The sequence below is a fragment of the Aphelocoma coerulescens genome, chromosome 9 (assembly GCF_041296385.1).
Source record: "Aphelocoma coerulescens isolate FSJ_1873_10779 chromosome 9, UR_Acoe_1.0, whole genome shotgun sequence".
Lineage (NCBI taxonomy): Eukaryota > Metazoa > Chordata > Aves > Passeriformes > Corvidae > Aphelocoma > Aphelocoma coerulescens.
The window spans coordinates 16759139-16778015 of record NC_091023.1 but is presented as its reverse complement, the minus strand read 5'-3'; the positions used below and the strand labels follow the sequence as shown (position 1 = coordinate 16778015).

The 18877-nt window shown below is 50.2% G+C and overlaps 1 protein-coding gene across 1 annotated transcript; it reads right to left on the bottom strand.

Annotated features, from left to right (window-relative positions):
* Positions 1 to 550: 550 nt before the first annotated feature.
* BCL6 (BCL6 transcription repressor) lies at positions 551 to 18849 on the bottom strand. The gene is made up of 10 exons (XM_069024955.1): positions 18781 to 18849; positions 10160 to 10198; positions 8985 to 9152; positions 7694 to 7915; positions 6572 to 7555; positions 5788 to 5969; positions 4538 to 4705; positions 3345 to 3475; positions 2778 to 2915; positions 551 to 1873 (listed from the first exon to the last, which is right to left on the bottom strand). Exons 3-10 carry the CDS (start codon positions 9143 to 9145, stop codon positions 1730 to 1732), a joined length of 2130 nt encoding a protein of 709 aa, XP_068881056.1. The 5' UTR covers positions 9146 to 9152; positions 10160 to 10198; positions 18781 to 18849; the 3' UTR covers positions 551 to 1729.
* Between the last annotated feature and the right edge of the window lie 28 nt (positions 18850 to 18877).

Genomic DNA, 18877 nt, shown 5'->3' with positions numbered 1-18877 from the left:
GCTCTGGCCCAAAGCCCATGGACAATGGCTGGAAGCAGAGATGCTCTCGGCCAGTGAGGTCCTGGATGGGGTTGCAGACCCTGCTCCACTGAATCGTCTCACAAGGCAGGCAGAACAGCAGGCCCCCAACCATCCCAGGCTCTGAAAAGAGGAGCAGCAAGCAGCCATCTCCCCTGAGCAATTCTGGCAAGTGCACTGGATTCCAGGAAATATAAATAACTACTCAGCCATCTGGAACTGTCCCTGGGCTGGTCAGCAAAGGTCTCTCCCAGGCTCTGCCCTGTTCCTGCTGGCTACTCAGTGCCAGTGCAGAGAGTACCAAGGGGGTGGCACAGTCCCCACCAGGATCCAGAGCAGCAAGCCTGAGTCCTGCTCACACCTCCTGCCAGAGACCACCTTCACTTGATGCTGGAACAGGCCCCTGCCTCCAACACAGGGCTGAGAGCTCACACCAGATGGTAGGATGCTCAACCCCTTCCCCGGGCACCAGCAAGGCTCCCAGGTGCTCAAGGAGAAGGACAGGCAAGAACAGACCTCTCACTCCATCATATGTCACTTTTCTTCATTTTATTCTTTTATTTGTACAGCTATATTTTACAGAACGCATTAATGCAGTTTAGACACAGCCCAAACCCTGTCTCCCGAGATTGTTTATAACACAAGCATGTAAAATAAGACAAAAAAAAAATCCAAAACAAAAAAAATAAAACATTCCCCCACTAAAGAGTTCCACCAAAACTCCTTTTGCAACATCAGGCTGTACCTTGAAGAAACTGAGCTCAATATAGTCCATACACTGAAAACTTCCATTGAAAAGAAAGGCACCGTGCGAAACCACATTTTACATATATACAGACTGAGAACTAGAACAAAAAAATTACACTTTATTATTATTTTAAATTCCTTCTGCAGCTTTGTTGGTTTAATACACACTTTTTTGTAAATTGTAAACCTTCACTTGCAAAAAAATACAAATACACTGATGCATTTAGACAAAATATTTTCTTACTTGTACAGATGCAATACTTTAAAATATCTCCTTAAGTGCTCTATCATAATAAAGATTCTCAGAGTGGCTTCTGCCTGCAGAGTCCAACTGAGCCTTTAATGCATTTTATATATTTTTAATATAGCTTTTTTAAAGGTCTATATATATTTATTTTATATATATATTTATATATTTATATCTATATATATTTACAACTCTGCCATAGATTCCTTCACCTTTGGTTAAAAAAGTTAAAGCCCTCTCTTTAATAGCATACTTTCTCTTTAAAAGAACACACATTTTGCATACAAAAGAAAAAAATCTGTTCCCATAAATCAACATTACATTCCTCATCTTTAAACGGCAAAGGCTGTGAAGGTTAGACTCCAGAGTTTATCAACACTCCACTGCACAGACATTTAAAATGACTATTTTTAATTTTTTTATGTTTTATTTACAGTAAGATCTGAATAATTTTATTTTTTCTTTTTGTTTCACATAACTGGGAAAAATAAAACCCGTGTATTTGTAATTTTTTTTTTTTAAATTTCTAATGTTTTTCCACCTATCTGTACTATGGGTTTAGAGGCACTCCATCATGTGATGAATATTTTTTCTTTCTCTCTCTTCTTCTTTTTTTTTTTTTTTTTTTTCCTCTTTTAAAGTGTTGCAAGTATCCTTTGGACAGCTTCTCCCCCCCATGCCCCCCAAGACGACCTCCTCCCGGGAAATCCTCTGCCTTCAGCAGGCCTTGGGGAGCTCCGGAGGCACCTCGCTGGCCGAGATGCGGTACTGCACCTTGGTGTTGGTGATGGCCCCGTGCTTCTGCCGCAGGTGGAGCCGCAGCTGGCTTTTGTGGCGGAAATGCAGGTTGCACTTCTCACACTGTGGGGCGACAGGCAAAGGCAGAGGGTGTGAAACGCCACGGCAGGGGACACGTCCTTCCCCTCGGGCCACCAAATACCTGCTCTCCACCAGAGACCCGCGGACACTGCACCCATTAAACAGTGGATGAGGGAAAAAGTGGGAAAGCAGTGGGAGGAGCAGCACGTGGGGGCCCCGCTATCCCAGGCTTTCAGCAGCACATGTTGGTTTATGGGATGCACAAAGGGCAAAGTCCCTCAGGAGATGACTCTGGGTCTGACAGACATAACACCAAGCTCCATATCTATGCGATCAAACCAGCTACAGGGCTATTTCTAGAGCTGCTTTTGACCTCTGCCAAGCTGGATGGCTCCAGGATGTTTAGATGTCAATCCCTGCTTGGATTCTCTCCCTAGGAGATGGTGAAAGCCAGGAAAGCCCCAGCAAAAAGCTGGGAGCCCCCAGGGCTGTAAGTAAGGCAGGGCAGGCTGCTTGCTGGGTGCGATTATCACCATCAGAGGGGAGCTCAGGCCACGCTGTCTGCTCCTTTCCCCCATCCCTGCACACCACAGGCAGCTGTAATTTAAGCCATAGCTATTTGAAGAAGTGTGACCTTCTTCCAGATGGGATGGAAGAAAAGAGCAACTAAGATGTACCCAGCTTGGGCTGCATGTCAGTGTTTCCAACACAGCCACGCCTGAAAAAATACCACATCAGCATCAGCTAATGCTCGGGAGGGAAATGGGGCACGAGAAGCAGGGATGTGACCTTGGTGCAGGGCCTCATGAGGCTGGCAAAGGGCATTAAGGATGCTGCAACCAGCCCATGTGAATGCCCTCACATCTTCCCAGCCCCCCAGGCTTGGCAGCATCCTCCCCCAGCCCAAGCTGAGATTCCCCACCGGCAAAAAAGCAGGGCCACTCACATGATACGGTTTCTCTCCTGTGTGGATTCGAAGGTGACTTTTGAGGGTCTGCAGGTGCCGGAAGCGCGTGCCGCAGATCTCACAGGGGTACGGCTTCTCCCCGGTGTGAATGAGCACGTGAGCACGGAGATGGGCCACCTGCAGAGAGCAGCTCTGGGTCAGGACAGCCCCAGGGAAGAAGGCATCCCACTGGGAGCAAGGGTATCCCTGTGGGAATGGGGTTCTGCCCAGACATCTTTTTTGGTCTATTGGGTTCCAGCAGGGAGTCAGGGCCATGTGTCTGAGGTCTGGTATCTCCAGTCCTTAAGACCAAATGGAGTAGAATAGCTACAACCAGCAGTCAGGCTTCCTTACTAAGCCAAATTGCCCCCCTCAAACCTTAAGGTCCGTATCTACCCCATGGCACCATGGGAGGAGCTGCTCAAGGTAGCAAGCTGGGCCATCATCAGCCTCCTCCCTGCCATGAGGCATCACCAGTCTTGGTGGTGAAGATCTGCCAGTCTTGGGCAGAAGATCTGACTACACCCCACCTCCCCAGGCACTGCAGGTCCCAGAGGCTACACGTACCTGGACAAATCTGGCCCCGCAAGTCTCACACTTGTAGGGTTTCTCCCCAGAGTGGATGCGTGTGTGGGTTTTCAGGTTGGCTGGTCGGTTGAACTGTGCCCCGCAGATGTTGCAGCGGTACGGCTTTTCTCCTGCAGAGCCCAAAGAAAGGGTGAGGGATTAGCTACAGGTGTGCTCAGCACCCAGGATCCGTGGTGCTCCCCAGAGCTAAGTCTCTTCAGGCACCAAGCCCCATGGCATGATGCACTAGCCCTGACTCCTGTCCCTTTTGGAGATGGCTGTGACAAGCAGCATTGGTCAGGGTGTCTACAGAGCAGGGTGAGCTCAGCAGGTAGCTTTTCTCTTTTGGATTGGGAGCTGTGGCCTTCAGGACAAGATGGGAAGTCAGGCAGGTCTGCCACCAAGGATTAACAGCATCGTTCCTCCTGATCCTACATCTCCCTACAGCTGCTAGTAGTCACCCTTGAACCCTGCCCTGGCACTTCTGTTGTCTCAGTCCCCTGCACAGCCCTCCTGGAGCTCAGCTGTGACTGCGGGAATTTGGGTCTAATTCAGCGCAGCAGCACCGGGTTGTCAGCCCAGATTTTCCTTCCCCAGCTTGTGGACTGGATTTTGACATGTTAAGCATTAAAAGCATGAAATAAAATAAGCCCTAGGTTTGTCAGCAAATGACTAAACCCTTAATATCCTCTTCCTTTCTCAGCTTTCATTGTGCTGATTCAGAGTCCATCCATTCACAGATTTTCCCATCAGCAGAGTTTATGCCAAGCAAGGTGTGACCTGGATTTCTAGGATGTAAAAATAAATCTCAGACTTCTCCCTAAATATTCTTCTGATTATTTTAAATTTTTTTTTTGCTTAAGTCTACCACAAAGTTACCTGGAGGCCGCACATTTGCTCCCAGCTATGCATTTTGCAAGACACCTTTAAAAATAGTGGTGCCCAGCGCTTCATAGCAAAGGAGGTTGCATTCCACCCCTGCTGCAAGGGCAGGTATCTCCCCCATTCCCAGGCTTGGTGCTCTGTCCAAGGGCTCTCTGGCTGTGCCAAGTAAAGCACCTTGCTCTTCCCACCAGGGACAGCTTGTGACACAGAATAGAGGATGCTGCACCCGGCACAAACCCAGCCATAAACACCCACATGCTCACCAACCCACAGCCTCCCCAAAGCTGTCCCCACGGCCAACACTGTACCTGTGTGGACGGTTTTGTGGCTGGCAAGGTTCCCCTTGTAGCGAAAGGAGGCCTGGCAGCGGTCACACTTGTAGGGCTTGTCACTGTGGACTTGCAGAGAGTGTCTCTTGAGAGAGGCCTCCTCGGAGAACCGGCAGTCACACTCGTTGCAGAAGAAGGCTCCATTCTCTGGGAGGGCAGAGAGGAGAGCAATCAGGTGGGCAGTGCATGGGCCACCTTCTTGATAGGCTATGGGATGGATTTGGGATGGAGGAGAGGGGCAGCCAGAGCAAGCGTTGCAACAAGCTGCCAAGTGCAGATGTTCATGTTCAGTCATGCTTGCACCGTGCTGTTACCTCCTGACCTTGTGCACACAACAACAACATGCGTTTGAGAGAGCAAAGTCACCATGAGCCCTAGTTTAGAGCTCTCTCTTTCCTTTAGTGACACACAGGCTGCTTTCAAGAAGCCAGCACGTCACCTGGACATCTTTCAGAGAGGTCCATGAAAGCACTCAAGTTATCAGGCATCCCCTGAAGGATGCTCAGCTCTGGAGCAACTCCTGCACCTTTAGAGGTCTTTAACCTTTACATGTACAGAAGTCTGCCTTGAGCTTGGGAAGACAATCACCACCCAAATCACAAGGCAGGTTCCCCCACTAGGAGGGTGCCCAACTCTTAAATGTTGTGTTGAGTGTTACCACAGTGAGGTTCCCTCCTTGGATCTCTGCCCACACTACAGGTGGCAATGCTGCATTCCCCCTCCCTGAGCTACAGGCAGATGAGTGCACAGATACCTGTCTTAGGGCTTGTGGGGTTTTGCAACAAGACTGCAAGCCTCATTATCTGCATTTCCCCAGATGTGCATACTGGGCTCCCTGATAATAAAGATATCATGACGGATGCATGAGACATACCAGTTTGCCCAATCCCCATTACGGTCATTACATCTGTCAGGCTTGTTCTCCTGTGGTTCTGGTGGGGTGGGGTGCACTTGTTTCCTGTCCTTACCTGCCAGGTTTGCAGCAGGTGACTAACTCCCTGCACAAGGTATCTGGATGGTGCTGGGGAAGGGGAGGAAGGAAGCAATTCCCATGGACATGTGTCCCTCATATGCATGCACACAGCTGGGCAGACACTTAAGAAGGGGCTGTAAAGCACTGTGGGGTCCACCAGCATCAGGGACAGGTCTGACTGTGTGTTTGATCACAGGGCACTCAGTGATGGTTTCAACTGCTGGTTGAAAAAGATGACCATGGATACGACACTCACCGCAGCTGGAGTCAGAGTATTCAGACTGGGTTTCCCCCATCTCTTCTCCAAAGTTTGAGCCGGGGGTATGAAGGCACATCTCAGTATGTTGTGGGGACTGGCAGCCACAGGAGCTGCACTTCGATGAATGCATGTACAGTGGGGACTGCCCTTCGCTGCTCCGAGGGGACCCATCCCGGGACCTGTGGAACGTACACAGCCGTGAGAAGGCTCTTGCTGTGCTCCATACCAGACCCTTGTCTGCACCCCTCCCAACACAAGGGACAGACACGTTTTTTGGGGGCATCTTTGTGGTGAGATGCACAGCATAGCCTTGATCAGCAACAGGTCCCTAAGCCTCAAACCTTCAGATGCCCATCACCAAATGACCTCAAATGTCTTTAGAAACATCCAGGTCCAGAGGATAGCATATTGTTCCCTGATGCTTTGGCCACTCCAGTGCTTACAGCCAACAGTAAAGCTTGAGGCATAGGGAGTCTGGTGGAAACAGGCTAGGCAAATCCAGGCTCCAGAAATCATCCAGAGCTGCCAAAGTTACCCAGGGATTCACAACCCAATGTTCCCAGTTCCTTCGCCAGTCCAGGCTGGCACCACTACAGTGGGGATGGTGGGCACTCGGACAACGTCACGAGCAGTCCTTCACCAAATGCAGGGGCTTCCATCTGCTCGTGACTGGACTTCCCAGCTCAATGCCACAGATATTTCACACTTGCAAACCCTCACCAACAAGGCAGGAAGTCCTATTTCTCAGGGGGGAGGGGTATGGGGGTGGAAGTCTTCTCACCTGTTAACAATATTGTTGAGTCTGCTTGCTTGTGGGATAGTAGAGTCTTCACCATTCACGCTTATCTTAGTGGGGGATTGCACATTGAGATGCTCTGGCTCCATGGACTGCTGGCAAGTAGACATGGGCACGTAGGTGCGAGGAGAGAGGGTTCCCATCTCGTTCTGGTCAGCGCTGTCTTGCTTGGTGTTCTGGTTGAGAGAGTTGAGGACAATGAACTTGTACTTCTTCCAGTTGCAGGCTTTGGGGTCTGTGGGGCTCTTGGTGAAGAGGGAGCTGGAGTTCTGACCGATACGGGCATTCTTGCTGCTGCTGGACTCGGTTGGCGAGTTGGGCTGACAGTCTGACTTCTGTGGGCTCTGGGGGCTGATGAGTCCCTTGCGGTCCAGGGGTGTGTTGGTGGGCTCAAAGTGTTGGCTGATCTCGTCCTCTGAAGAGTTCCGCTCCTCCTCTTTGGCCACTTTGTCGCAAGGGAAGTAGGGATTGTTCCGGATTGAAGGGATGACAGGTTTGGGCCCAGAGGCCACGCTGTAGTGCATGTCACTCCTGGCTTCCTCAGCAGCACCTTCTTTTGGAGCATAGATGGTGGCGTGGCACATGTTGGCAGAGATGTCAGTAATGGTTCTCACGTACTCAGTGGGGATTGTCCTGGAGCTGTCACACGGCAGGATCCTTTCCTTGGGGAAGGCACCTGCCCTTGAGAGTTCAGAAAGAGGCATCCTCATCTCCCGCAACTCATCATCCACCAGGAAGCTATTTAGAGGGAGAGGGCTGTATCCGTGGTAGGAAATGGGGGATCCAGACAAACTGTTGATCAAGCCAGGTGCAAAGGCCCTCCCATTGCAGAGGGACCCGTTTTGAAGAGGCATGCTGTTCTCCGAGACATCTCTGCTCCGATAAGCCATCACTTCTGGGTGGCCTAGCATCCGTCCAGCCAAGAACTCTTCCCTTGGGGTCTTCACAGCAGACACCATCTCTGCTTCACTGGAATCCGGGAAAACAGGAGAGAGACAAAGTAATTTTCAGCCCGGAAAGATACATTTGCAGATACTTTGTCACTTCTTCCCCTGCCCACCCAAACACACAGTCCCAGACTCTTCAAAGTTCACCAAGAGCACTCACCTAGACTTGACAAACCTTCGGCAGGTGTCAACCACGTGCTCCATCTGCAGGTAGAGTGCTGTGGCCATCACAGCCATGATATTGTTCTCCCTCAAGTTCAGGCGGGAGGTGTACATGAAGTCCAAGAGGATGCAAAACCCCTCAGGGTTAATTTCAGGGTCCAGGTTGATGACATTCAAGTTGCACTTGAGCTGGTCAGTGAAGATGCTGTAGAAGAGGCCACTGCAGTGGGGAGACAGTAGAGAGGACAAGTGTTATGACAATTCAAAGAGAAAAAGGAGAATTTGTATGAAATCCCTGAGTACAGAGGGGTTTGAGAATGGGAAGGGAGAAGGAGGAGGCAATTACAGAATTCCCTGAGCTTCCCCCTTATTATCAAGCTTGGTTTCTCAGCTTAGTAAGCGTCTTCTGCACTGCACTTTTCCCAACTGGAACAGCCTGCTTTTAGATCTCACCTGCTCAACAACTCCCCACTGCCTCTATTTAGTAATTCCCCAGCTTTTTTGGTTTTTTTCCATTGTTGTTCTTACCACCATCCCCTTCCTACTATGACTCATTTCTTTCAGAAGCCTCTCGAGGCATCCACACAGTCTTAAACCAGAAAAATAAAAAAAAAGGAGAAATGTTGGCAAAACATTTTTCAGATATTTTAATAGTCAAAGCTTGACTTTTTGAAATCTTTATACCGTGTCAGCAAGAGAACCTGGAAGGCATTTGCTGTAATTCAGCTGGGTAATAGTGGGATATTAATTAGCATTTACTAGGAAGGAACTTCAGCAATCTTAGGAGCTGGAAAGGGATTTTGGACCCCACCAGGCTTTAAAAAAAAAAAAAAAAAAAAAGAATCAACTAAGGTGGGCGCAGCCAGCAGTCTGGGAGCCGGGGAGGAATAGCTCTAAAAATAGCAGTGGCAGGGGACACCTCGGTCACAGAGGACTCGCTCACCCCAGTGAGCATCCAGCCCTCCCTCTTCTATCCTGTCCCTGTGGCACATTTGTGCTTTTCCTCCAGGGATGTGCCTCACATTTGCTGTGCTCCCGTTGGTCTCCATGGGCTGTGTGTGGGCAGATGTGGGCACACAAGGAGAGAGGTGAGGGCAGCACACTGGAGGGAAGTGGTCTCAGCTCTAATCCCATTACAGGTACAAATTTCTTGGCAGCCCCTTTCAGTTCTGCTTCTCTGCCTCTGTTTCTCCATGAATCCTACAAGCCCTCTCAGGACTGCAGCAGTGTGTCTGGAGGCCAAAGCCTGAGGGAGCAAGGAGGAAGGCAGGGAAGGACCCTGCTCTCACCTGCAGGCCATCAGGACTGTTTTGTGGGCTCTAAACTGCTCCCGGTTCACGATGATGACAACATCAGTTAGGATATCCCGGCTTCTAAGGCGGTTGAGATTGAGGAGGACGTCGCTCGCGTGGCGGGTGAACTGGATGCAGCTGTCTGCTGGCGAGGCCATCTTGAGTCTGCGTGAGACAGAAGCATCAGAGGAAGATAAGAATGGAGAACAGCCAGGCAAGTACTCTAAATCCAGGGAAGAGACAGCTGCTGCTCTAGGACAAGGTCAGGTGGCCATCTGCTCCTGGTAGGGGCAGCACCAGCTCCTTGGTCCCAAGGCAAACAGCTCTGAACCACACCAAGCTCTTGCCAGGCTGCCTAGTGAGGTCCCTGAGCCGATAGTGAGACCTGGCATGTCTCATCCCACCCAGCAAGCTGGTGGGGGAAGGCAATCAGACCCTCCTGAGGATTAGCTAACCATCTCCTCTTTCTCCCTGCCTCACCCATGGCAGCCCCACCCCAGCCCACTCAGGTTCATCTCCACAAGGCTTCCAGCATAGCTCCTAGCCTTCCAACCTCCCTCAGGAGCCATCCTCCTCACCTGTGCAATGTCTGGCTGTAAACCCAGCCACAGGAATCAAAACAAGCCTTAAGGTCCCAACTGAAGTCGAATTATTTCAACATCTAGAATATCCAGCCCACAGTAGAACACCAGCCCTCACCCAGGAAAGTACCTTCCTACTCCCAAGTGGTGGCCACTCTGGAGAAGACCTGTCCACAGTTTCCCAATTAACTGGTGAGGAGTAGAACTCATCTAACCTGCTGGGCTGCTACCCACACCATGGCCCAGTCCCTCCCTGTGAGCAAGGTTCACATTAGTCGAGGAATATGAAGCCTTTCCCCAACACAACACCTGCTGACCCATCTCAGAGATGTCCTCCCAATCAGCACCGAGGATGCCCACATCTCCGTGAGGTTTGAGCTGGAATGTGCATCTTTCGTGTCAAATTCTTCCACAATCAATCCCCTCCCCTACACCTGACTCCTCCCTCCCCAGTGGCACATGAACATACAGCAGTTTCTACAGAGCAGCTGCTCTCCCGAAAACAAATTCCAGCTGGGTCTAATGAAACAGTTCATTAAGGAAAGGGAGAGAGAGGTTAGGAGGAAAAGCACAAAATTTAAATTTACATACCCAATGCCTCAATTCACAGTCCAAAAGTTTCTTTCAAACCTACAAATAAAGCACAAGAAAACAAACACCACATTAGCTGGTAATTATGAATTGGCCCTGGCAGGTCACAAGGCTGCTGTTTCGCTCAAGTATCAGTTGGATAAAAGCTAGAGATAACAAACCTTCTACTCTCCAGTGAGGTTAACATTTGTTTCTTCTGGTACAGTACATTCTTATCACAACCACAGGCTTTGAGAATGCAATCATAGCTTCATCCACACCCTCTAGCCCAAACCATGGGCGTATGCCAAGGAGATTTTCATTTCCATGACTCAGGAACTTAAAGGCAGGTGGGGAAGGGAAGTCAAGCAAGAATTTTCTCACCACTTCTTTCGGAGATAACTCTTCCCCTGCCAAGACTGAATTTCTGTCCAGTGCCACATTCAAGACCCATGCTGTACTCCCAGCACCTTGTTAACAGGTATGACATGCACACAAACATCTGCTGCCACTCTGCTCAGAAACCCACATGCTCCAGCCACTGGTAAAAACGCCCTGGCATGGGATTGCTGAACAGATTTGGGAGGATATAGGCATCAAGTACCAAAGTGACTTGGCCAGGACTGCAAAGGAAGCAGTGGTGGAGACAATGAGGACGCAGAACAAATGCCCCTTCCCCTTGCTGCTGCCAAAGCCTTCCCTTAAACCACAAGCTGTGTCTCCAGGCACTGGCTTCACCAGCAATGTAGCTGGGGCGGAACAGCAAGGAAACACAGGAGTTAATTGCCTTCCAGAACTCATACTAATCCTCCAAAATTTACTTAAAACCAAACCAAATTTACTTGGCACCAATGCAGGAAGAAGGTCCTCAGGCAGTTGCCTCAGCAGCTAGAAGCACAATAAATAAGTGAGCCAACAAACCCCAAGACCTTCATCACACTATTTTGAGGACCAATCCCCAGACTATTAAGACTGCCAGGCGCTTGCAGAAAGCCCAGTCATCCCTGTGAGGACAAGTGTTGCCTTCCCTCTCCCTTGCAGGAGATGTGCAGGTCTGGAGCCCAAACTCCCCTCCCATCCCCAGAGCCACTGGGATGAAGAGATGAGATTTAAGGCAAGGTATCACGCGCAAAACCCAGAGGGTGTCTTACAGCTTTATTCCAGCCATCAAACACAAATCTTCAGAGCCGCTCTGAGCCTGGCCAGCTTAAAACTTTATGCACATACAAAAAGTGACTCATTTCCCAAATACTGCAGACTCTGACCTTTCTGTACACGCTCACTGCCAGCCACTCACTGCTGTCAATTGCAAGCCAAAGGACTCACAGCGTTCTGCACGGAGCCCAGCACACATCCCTGTGTCCACATGAGCAGATGTGTGCATTTGGGGCAGCTGGCTGGCACCCCAACCTCACCCACAGTGGCAGACATAACCTGCCAAGCTTTGGGGAGTCACCTCAGTGTCACAGAGGTGAGGAGGTGATCCACTTGTAAACCAACAAAGCTACAAACAGCAAGATGAACTCTGCACCCGTGAGCATCATGTGAGAAGCTGCTATGGTCACCAAATTCCCTTATCCATAGCGAGGGCACAGCACTGCCGGGGGGATACCCAGCTTCTCTCCCAGAGCACAGCCCCCTCCCCACCCTTCCAAATAATCCCTCCCAGCACAGCACTGTGTCAACGCCCACAGCCCCAAGAACTGGGCACGTGCATCCCAAGCAGCTCCCGGCTGCAGGATGTGGGCATGCGAAGGGAAAGGGACTTTCCTTCCCCTTGCTGTGCTGAGTCGGGTTAACCCTGTCCCTTCCAGTCCCCACACAGCACCAGCTCCGTACCCCGGCACAGGAGGATACTCAGACCAGAGAGAACAGGATGGCAACAAGGACCAGAGACGAGTGATGGGGGGTCAGAAAAAAACCAGTGCAGCCAAGCATGGTCTTTGCCATCCAAACCCCCTCAAATCCCATGAGGCTCCTCCAGGCTCAGTTGGGGCCAGAGCATCATCCCACACCCCCCGTCCAGTTTTCCTGCCCAGTACCTTGCAGGTGTGGGCTCTCCAGTAGTGCTCGAGGTTGTGTGCCAGGGCTTGCTATCCCCATAGAGGAAGATCTGGAATAGGCGCAGGGCCCATTTTGGGGGTAGCCACATGGACTGTCACTGCTGTTGCCTTCCAGGAAGGCAATGGGTCTGCCCCAGCGGTTCAGGGAACAGCCCTTCCCTGCCGGCACCTCCCCGAGAAAACCCATTCCTGGAAAGGAGCCCAGTGCTGGCTCTGCCTTCCCTGCAGCTCAGAGAGCATAGGGAGGGTGCACCTTCATGTGGGGCAACCTCTTTCAGCTCAACCCCATGCGAAGGGGAGACCCTCTTTGCTCACTTACCCTAGGGCAGAGGGGACAACCAGGGACTTCCAATCCATTTTTCTGCCATGCCTCTCCATTCATCTACTCTCCCAGTTAGAGGAAATCCCTTTTCATCCATCTGCCTCCCACTCTGTGCACAGGGGGAACTCCTTGCTCCCCTATCCTTTTTTGCATGGGGAATACCCCATGGTCTTAACCCTTCTCCCACCCCCAAGTGCATAGCCAGGGAGGAGAGCACCAAAGACTTCCCCCTCCCTGGGCCCCAATCTCCTACCCCTCCAGAGCCTGCAGCGCCGACTCACTCACATCACCTTAGAGGAGTGGCTGGGTGAAATCTTCCTTCCCCACAGCCTCATCCCACACATTGCTCCGAAACTGCCCGCCCAGGGGAAGCTCCATCCTGCCCTCCTCCTCCCCCAGTCCCTGCACCCTGCAGGGTCCCAGCCCCATGGGAACATCCCCACTGCCTGCCAGGGCATGCTGCCAGCTGCCTCTCCACCCTGCCAAGGAATGCCTGGTTTCTCCAGAACAGGCATCAAGGGGACAACCAAGAAAATGAGGTGGGGTATGGGTGGCTACCCCAGCATAGCCATGGGTGCTACATGCCACAGTGAAGAAGATGCTTTTAGCTGGGGGTGTGTGAGTGCCCAGCTCAGCTTTCTGCTACCATGCAATCCAGAGGCACTAAGTGTCCTTTAGCTGTCACAGCAGAGTTTTATTAGTTTAGTAGCTTCTGGTGAGTGTCTAGGCCAAAACGTGGCTGGGTTAATAATAACCCATGAAGAGACTGAGAGAAGTCCACAGCGTCAGCACAGATCAAAAGCAGCATCACTAGTGCAAGCCCTGTCGTATTTTCCACCATACCCTTCCGTGAGCGGATTGCACTCGCTCTATCGAGCGGTCTCAATCTGATCCAATTTCCTGCCAGCAAACAAATGTTTCTAGGAAATGCAATACATTATCTGGACGGGTTTATTATCAGCATTTGGAACCAGGAAAACTGCATATTTTCTCGAGCGCCGCAGGGAACTTTATAGTTCATACTTCAAAAGAGGTTTTAAAGGATTGCCCTTGAAAGCTGGCCCAGCTCAAGTCTCCACATTGTTTTGGTCTTTGCAGAAGAAAACGCAGAGGAGGGAGGGGGTAAGCACGTTAAAACTGGCTCCAGTGTTTTCCTACTAAAAAGGACTCCCCTGCCCTCTACGGAGCCAAGCTCTGGCTGTGAGGCAGCAGCACCGCATGCCCTTGGGAAGCAAGGAGTCGAGCCTTCCTCAGCATTTCAAACGACCCCAAGCAATTTGGCACATTAATTTTTCAAGGGAAGGCAGGAACCATGTCCTGGCTCAAATCTAGGGAGCTACTCCAGAGAACAGAAGACGGACTCCGTGCCCTACCAACGCCGAACCCTGCACTGAGATGCTGACCCGGCACCAGGGTGCAGCCGGAGGTGGGTGTCCCCAGCAGGTGAGCTGGGTCCCTGGCCCTGCTGGGCTCCCAGGAGGTGTCTGATCATCCCTACCCTGCACTGGGACAGAAAATTACCAGCTGGCACCTGACCCTCCCTGTCTCTGTACTCCTGGGGCTGAGGGTGGTTCAACTCCTTCTGGCAGTAAGGAATTGCTCTGGCATCCCGCCTGGATGGGATGAGACACCCCCTTGCCCCTATATTTAACCAAACAGATTTAAGGAGATGCATTTCAGAGGGTACCTAGTCCTACAGGACACTTTCTTCAGGACCCATTCAGAAGCCCCTGTCCTGCAGGGTGCTTGTTCCAAGCTCCCTCCTCCATAAGAAGGGGTCCAACATTCCCCATGGGTACCCAGCACACAGCCTAAAAACAGCAAATGACCAGGAGAAAGAGGGGAAGGAAAACAATACAGACCAATAATTTCCTACCCCTCTCCCAAATGCCCCTAGTTCTCTCTCTGGTTTAGATGGGAAGCTCCACTGAGATTACTGGGGTTTTAAAGTAGTCCTGAAGACCACATGCTTGCTCCAGTTTGGGGGTGTGTGTCTTTTGGCTGCCATCATGCAGTGATGAGAACACATAAGATATAGCTCGGATTTAAAAAAAAAAAATGAAAAAAAGAAAAAAGAAGAAAAGAAAAAAGGACTACATTTGCAGTCTAAATTTGCAGTCTGAAGGAGCTTACTGGTCAGATGCTGACTTTTGGATACTGATCTAACCAAACTGCAAACTGTGAACTCCTGAGGTTTGCCAATGCCTGCTGTAAACATGGAAACCAAGTGTCACTTTTTGCCAAACAGAAGAATGGTTTAAAAATAGATCTAGAGAAGAATACAGGCACTCGGCATACAAGGCTCCTGTTTATAGACTCCCATGCTACTATAAAATGGAGAAAGAGGTTGTGAGCACACAAGCAACTTTCCACCAAATTTAGATTTTACCAACTTCTCAGAAACCTGAAAACAACATTTCAGGCTCCAGCTGAACCAGTAAAAGCTCGTTGAGAGAAGTTCCCAGCCCAGGTATTACAGCACATGGACTAAAACAGGCATGAAACAATTCTTAAGCCTTAACACCATAAACATATGAAAATATATAAGTTGCACACTAAGAAATGCACCTCCTGGTTTGAGCTTTGTTTTATTCATCTATAGACTTCGTAAAAAGATTTTCTTTTACATGGAGAATCCAAATAAAATGAGAGGACAGTCCTACCACACAGCACTGGCACACAAAGTTTTACCACCTGTATTTGTATGGGGTTTTGAGAATAACGTTACTGTTTACTAAGGAAAAAAAAAAAAAAGTGCTCCAAACCCAAACACTACTCCTACAAATTCATATTGGGTTGCTGCAGCTGGAGGCTAAAAGCTTTCCCCGATCCAAAAAAAAAAAAAAAAAAAAAAAAAAAAAAAAAAAAAAAGCACAGCTTTACAATACATCCTAAATTAGGCAAAAATTCAAGGGCAGATTAACACCACAACTCGGAAAGATTTTCACATGTGATTTCATGACCAGACCCAGAGAGAACTCCATATGGAAATGTCAGTGACTTTAATAAGCACTCGGTTGTTTCCAATTAGGCTCCTTAAATAAGTTCAGTGGCATCCAGAGTTTCCTCTGCCACCTTCCTCCAAGCTGGCAAGCATTTTTTTTTCTTTTTTTAACGAGCAGTTAATAAACATGTTCCCACTCTCCCGAGGCTGCCGGCCCCGCCAGCCCCACGCGGAGCGGCGAGAGGTGACACTAGATGGCACCAGTTCGCTTTGCTGCAGGAACAATTTTTCCCCTTGGAAAATAAAACACCCCAACCAAACCTGGAAAACATATAATTTTGTCGATGTAATTCTGTTTCTCTTAAAACGCATCTGAGCAACATTATTTTTATGAGCTTTTCCAGCCTTGTTTTGAAAAACTTAATGTTTCTGCTAGGTTTATTTTTGTACCATCTGACAGCCGGCTGAATCCTCCCTGCACTGCAAACAGGGATGTCTAAAAAGTGTCACAAAGACTTTTGACAGATTTTTTTTTGTTGTTGTTTTGTTTTTGGGGTGGGATTTGTAAGAATCACTTCTCATTCCAACTTCTTCCTTCGTAATAATAACTAACCAGTTAACCTCCACTTCCTCTCCCAATATTGACTCAAGACAGTCAGAACTGAGGGAGATTGGAAATTGGAATTGAAATGCATCTCAACAGATCTTTGATCTGTTTTGCCAATCAAATTTGAACAAGAGATGAACTCTTCTTACTGGAACAATGTAAAAATCCATTCTTCTGGAAAATTTCTTGACACCTTTTGAATATTTTAATGGCTAGGTGATATGTTTCATGGGGCAAAATGTTTACCATCTCTAATGCAAGTTTTTAAACCTGCAATCCTACCCTTAGTAGAAAATAACAGAATCTCTGGTTCTGCCTTCTCTATGCATATATAAAGAGAGGATTCCCCTAAAATATTTTTAGAGCAATTTTTGAACTGTAACCCCCTCAAAGGACTGGAGGAAGGAGTCTGCATTTGCTCCTAAAGCTCTTATCCTTTAAATCCTTCAAACAGTATGGCAAATAATAATTTTTAAAGCATGTAAAAGCTCGGAGAGGAATCAGTAAGATTCCCAGATCAAATAAGGGCCTGATCCCAAACCTGGCCCTGCTGACACTTCTACTGGCACAAGTAGGAATTTGGCTCCAGAGAGAGATGTTGGACCAACATAGCAGCTTCTCACTGAGCCTCATCTGCCTGTCCCCAGTCTCCCCTCACACTGATCCTGTGCCTACTGAAGGCAGTGGAAAAAACTAACCAGGGACGGGTTTGTTTTCGTTGATTTTGACTCATGATTTTAAGCCCAGATTTGCCTCTTCCCTGGAAATGCAACAGGGGGGTCGAAGGCAGCTCTTTAGGCACATCTGAGAGGCTGCCGCGGATTTTTCTAAACAAACGCCTTGCTTTCTGTTTCCCTCCTTCCCAAGAGGCGATTTCATAACATTTCATACTGTGACTTTGCAAACTACAGGCGGGGGGGGGACGGCGGGGAGGTGGGGGGGGGGGGCGGGTGGCCGGGAGAGGTCGCTGCCGTCCGACCACGAAAGTTTTCATAACAAAGTTGGGCTTTTTCGGTTTTGTTTTGCCTTTTATTTTTAAAGGGGGGGTGGGGAGCGTAAAAAAAAAAAAAAAAAAAAAAAAAAAAAGCACACAAGAACACGCACCTAATAAAAAAAATTTTAAAAACCCCAACAAACCAAAACAAATAGCGCTCTCTCTTCCCCGCCTGCTCTCGGCGGTTTCGGGGGCGCAGCGGCGCGGGGGTTGCGCGGCTCCCCGCGGCCGTTCGCTCCAGGAATAGCGTGTGGCCGGGGGCCAGCCCCGCGGCTGCCGGCGGCAGATTTACGAGCGCCTGTCCCCGCGCCAAGTCCGCCGCGGTAGTAAACACAGGGGAAGGGCTGCGCTGGGGGCAGCGGGGGGCTCCGCACGCATCGCGCCCCGGACTCCGTCCCGCGCATGGCTGCGCTCCGCTTCCCCCGCCCGCCACCTTCCTCCGGGCGAGGGACCCTCGCTCCTCCCCGCGGGTGGTGGTGGCGGTGTTGTTGTTATTATTATTTTCAGCGTGATATTCGGAGTCGCTTCATACACTTTTGCCCCTTCCCGAGTTTTGCATCGCGGCTGGGTACGCGGCCGGCAGCCGCCCCGCACGCACCGTCGAGGCGAGCGCGGACCCCGCCGCCCCGGGCCGGCGCTCCGCGGTGCTCCGGGGCCGGCAGGCTGCGGCGGCCGAGCCTCCCCGCGGGCTCCCCCCTTCCCCGGGCAGGGAAATGCCGCAAGTCTTCTCCATCACCGCCCGCTCTTAGCCCGGGGCTTGACAGATCACGGCGCAGCCCCGCCACAGGTTGCAAAACGCACCAGCCCTTCCGCGGTTTCACCGGGAACGGAATAACAATAATACTGCTTTAATAACAGAAATAGAGAGAAAGGGGGGCTAATGCGGAAAGGCCGGTGCCCGGTGCCGCCGAGCCCCCCGCGCTGCCGCCAGCCCCGCTCCGCGGCGGCTTCGTGCGGCCGCGAAACGACGACAGCGACACAACACTCACACATCAAAAAAAAAAAAAAAAAATTCTAAAAAATAAAAAAAAAAAAAAGGAAAAAAAAAGGCAAAGAAAAATAACACACCCCGAGCGAAGGATCCAGCCATTGAGAACGGACCCCGAGTCACGCCACAAGCCCGGCGGCCGCCGGCGCTCGCCGCCGTCCTGCGCCCGCGGAGCGGCTGCAGGTGCAGAGAGGAGCCGCCGCCGTCCCCCCCGTCCCCACCCGACCGTCACGCGTGCGGGAAAGCCAATAATCCCAGATAACCGATAATCCCCCGGAGAGGACGGCGAGGGGAGACACCCCCACCCACCCCGCTCCCCTCCCCTCATACACGCTCCCAGCGTTAAAGACATGCAGGCACCCCTATTTCCCTAATTTTTTCACGCTTGACAGCGGGCAAGGGAAGAGGGGGGATGTGTATGTGAATTAAATAAATAAATAAAGCACGGAAAGAAATGAAATTGAGATGATAATAATAATAGTAATAAAAAAAAAAAATAAAGGGCACCTGCAGCAGGAAAGGAGGGGGAAGGAAAGAGGAGGGAGAGAAAAAAAAATGGGTAGAAATATATAGAGGCGGCTCCGCGCCAAGCGTCGGAGCGGGGCAGGGAGGGAAAGAGGAGGGAAAAAAAAATGGAGAGAGAAAAAAAAAAAAAAAAAAAAAAAAAAAGCGAGCGAGAGAATTAAAGGGTAAAATCGGCCGCGGCAATAGAAGCAGCAATCACCTGGTCTCCGGGCTTTCCTAGAAACTCCTTGCATCACCACTTCTAAGAACCCCAGTTCTAAGAATCAACAGAGCCCAATTCTCGGAATTTGAGCTGC

Coding starts and splice junctions, on each gene's coding strand:
- BCL6 (XM_069024955.1), bottom strand. CDS start 9,145: ATGGCCTCGCCAGCAGACAGCTGCATCCAGTTCACCCGCCACGCGAGC. Junction 3,476..4,537: donor CCACAAAACCGTCCACACAG/GTACAGTGTTGG, acceptor TGGGCTCTGCAG/GAGAAAAGCCGTACCGCTGC. Junction 2,916..3,344: donor GCGGGGCCAGATTTGTCCAG/GTACGTGTAGCC, acceptor TGCTCTCTGCAG/GTGGCCCATCTCCGTGCTCA.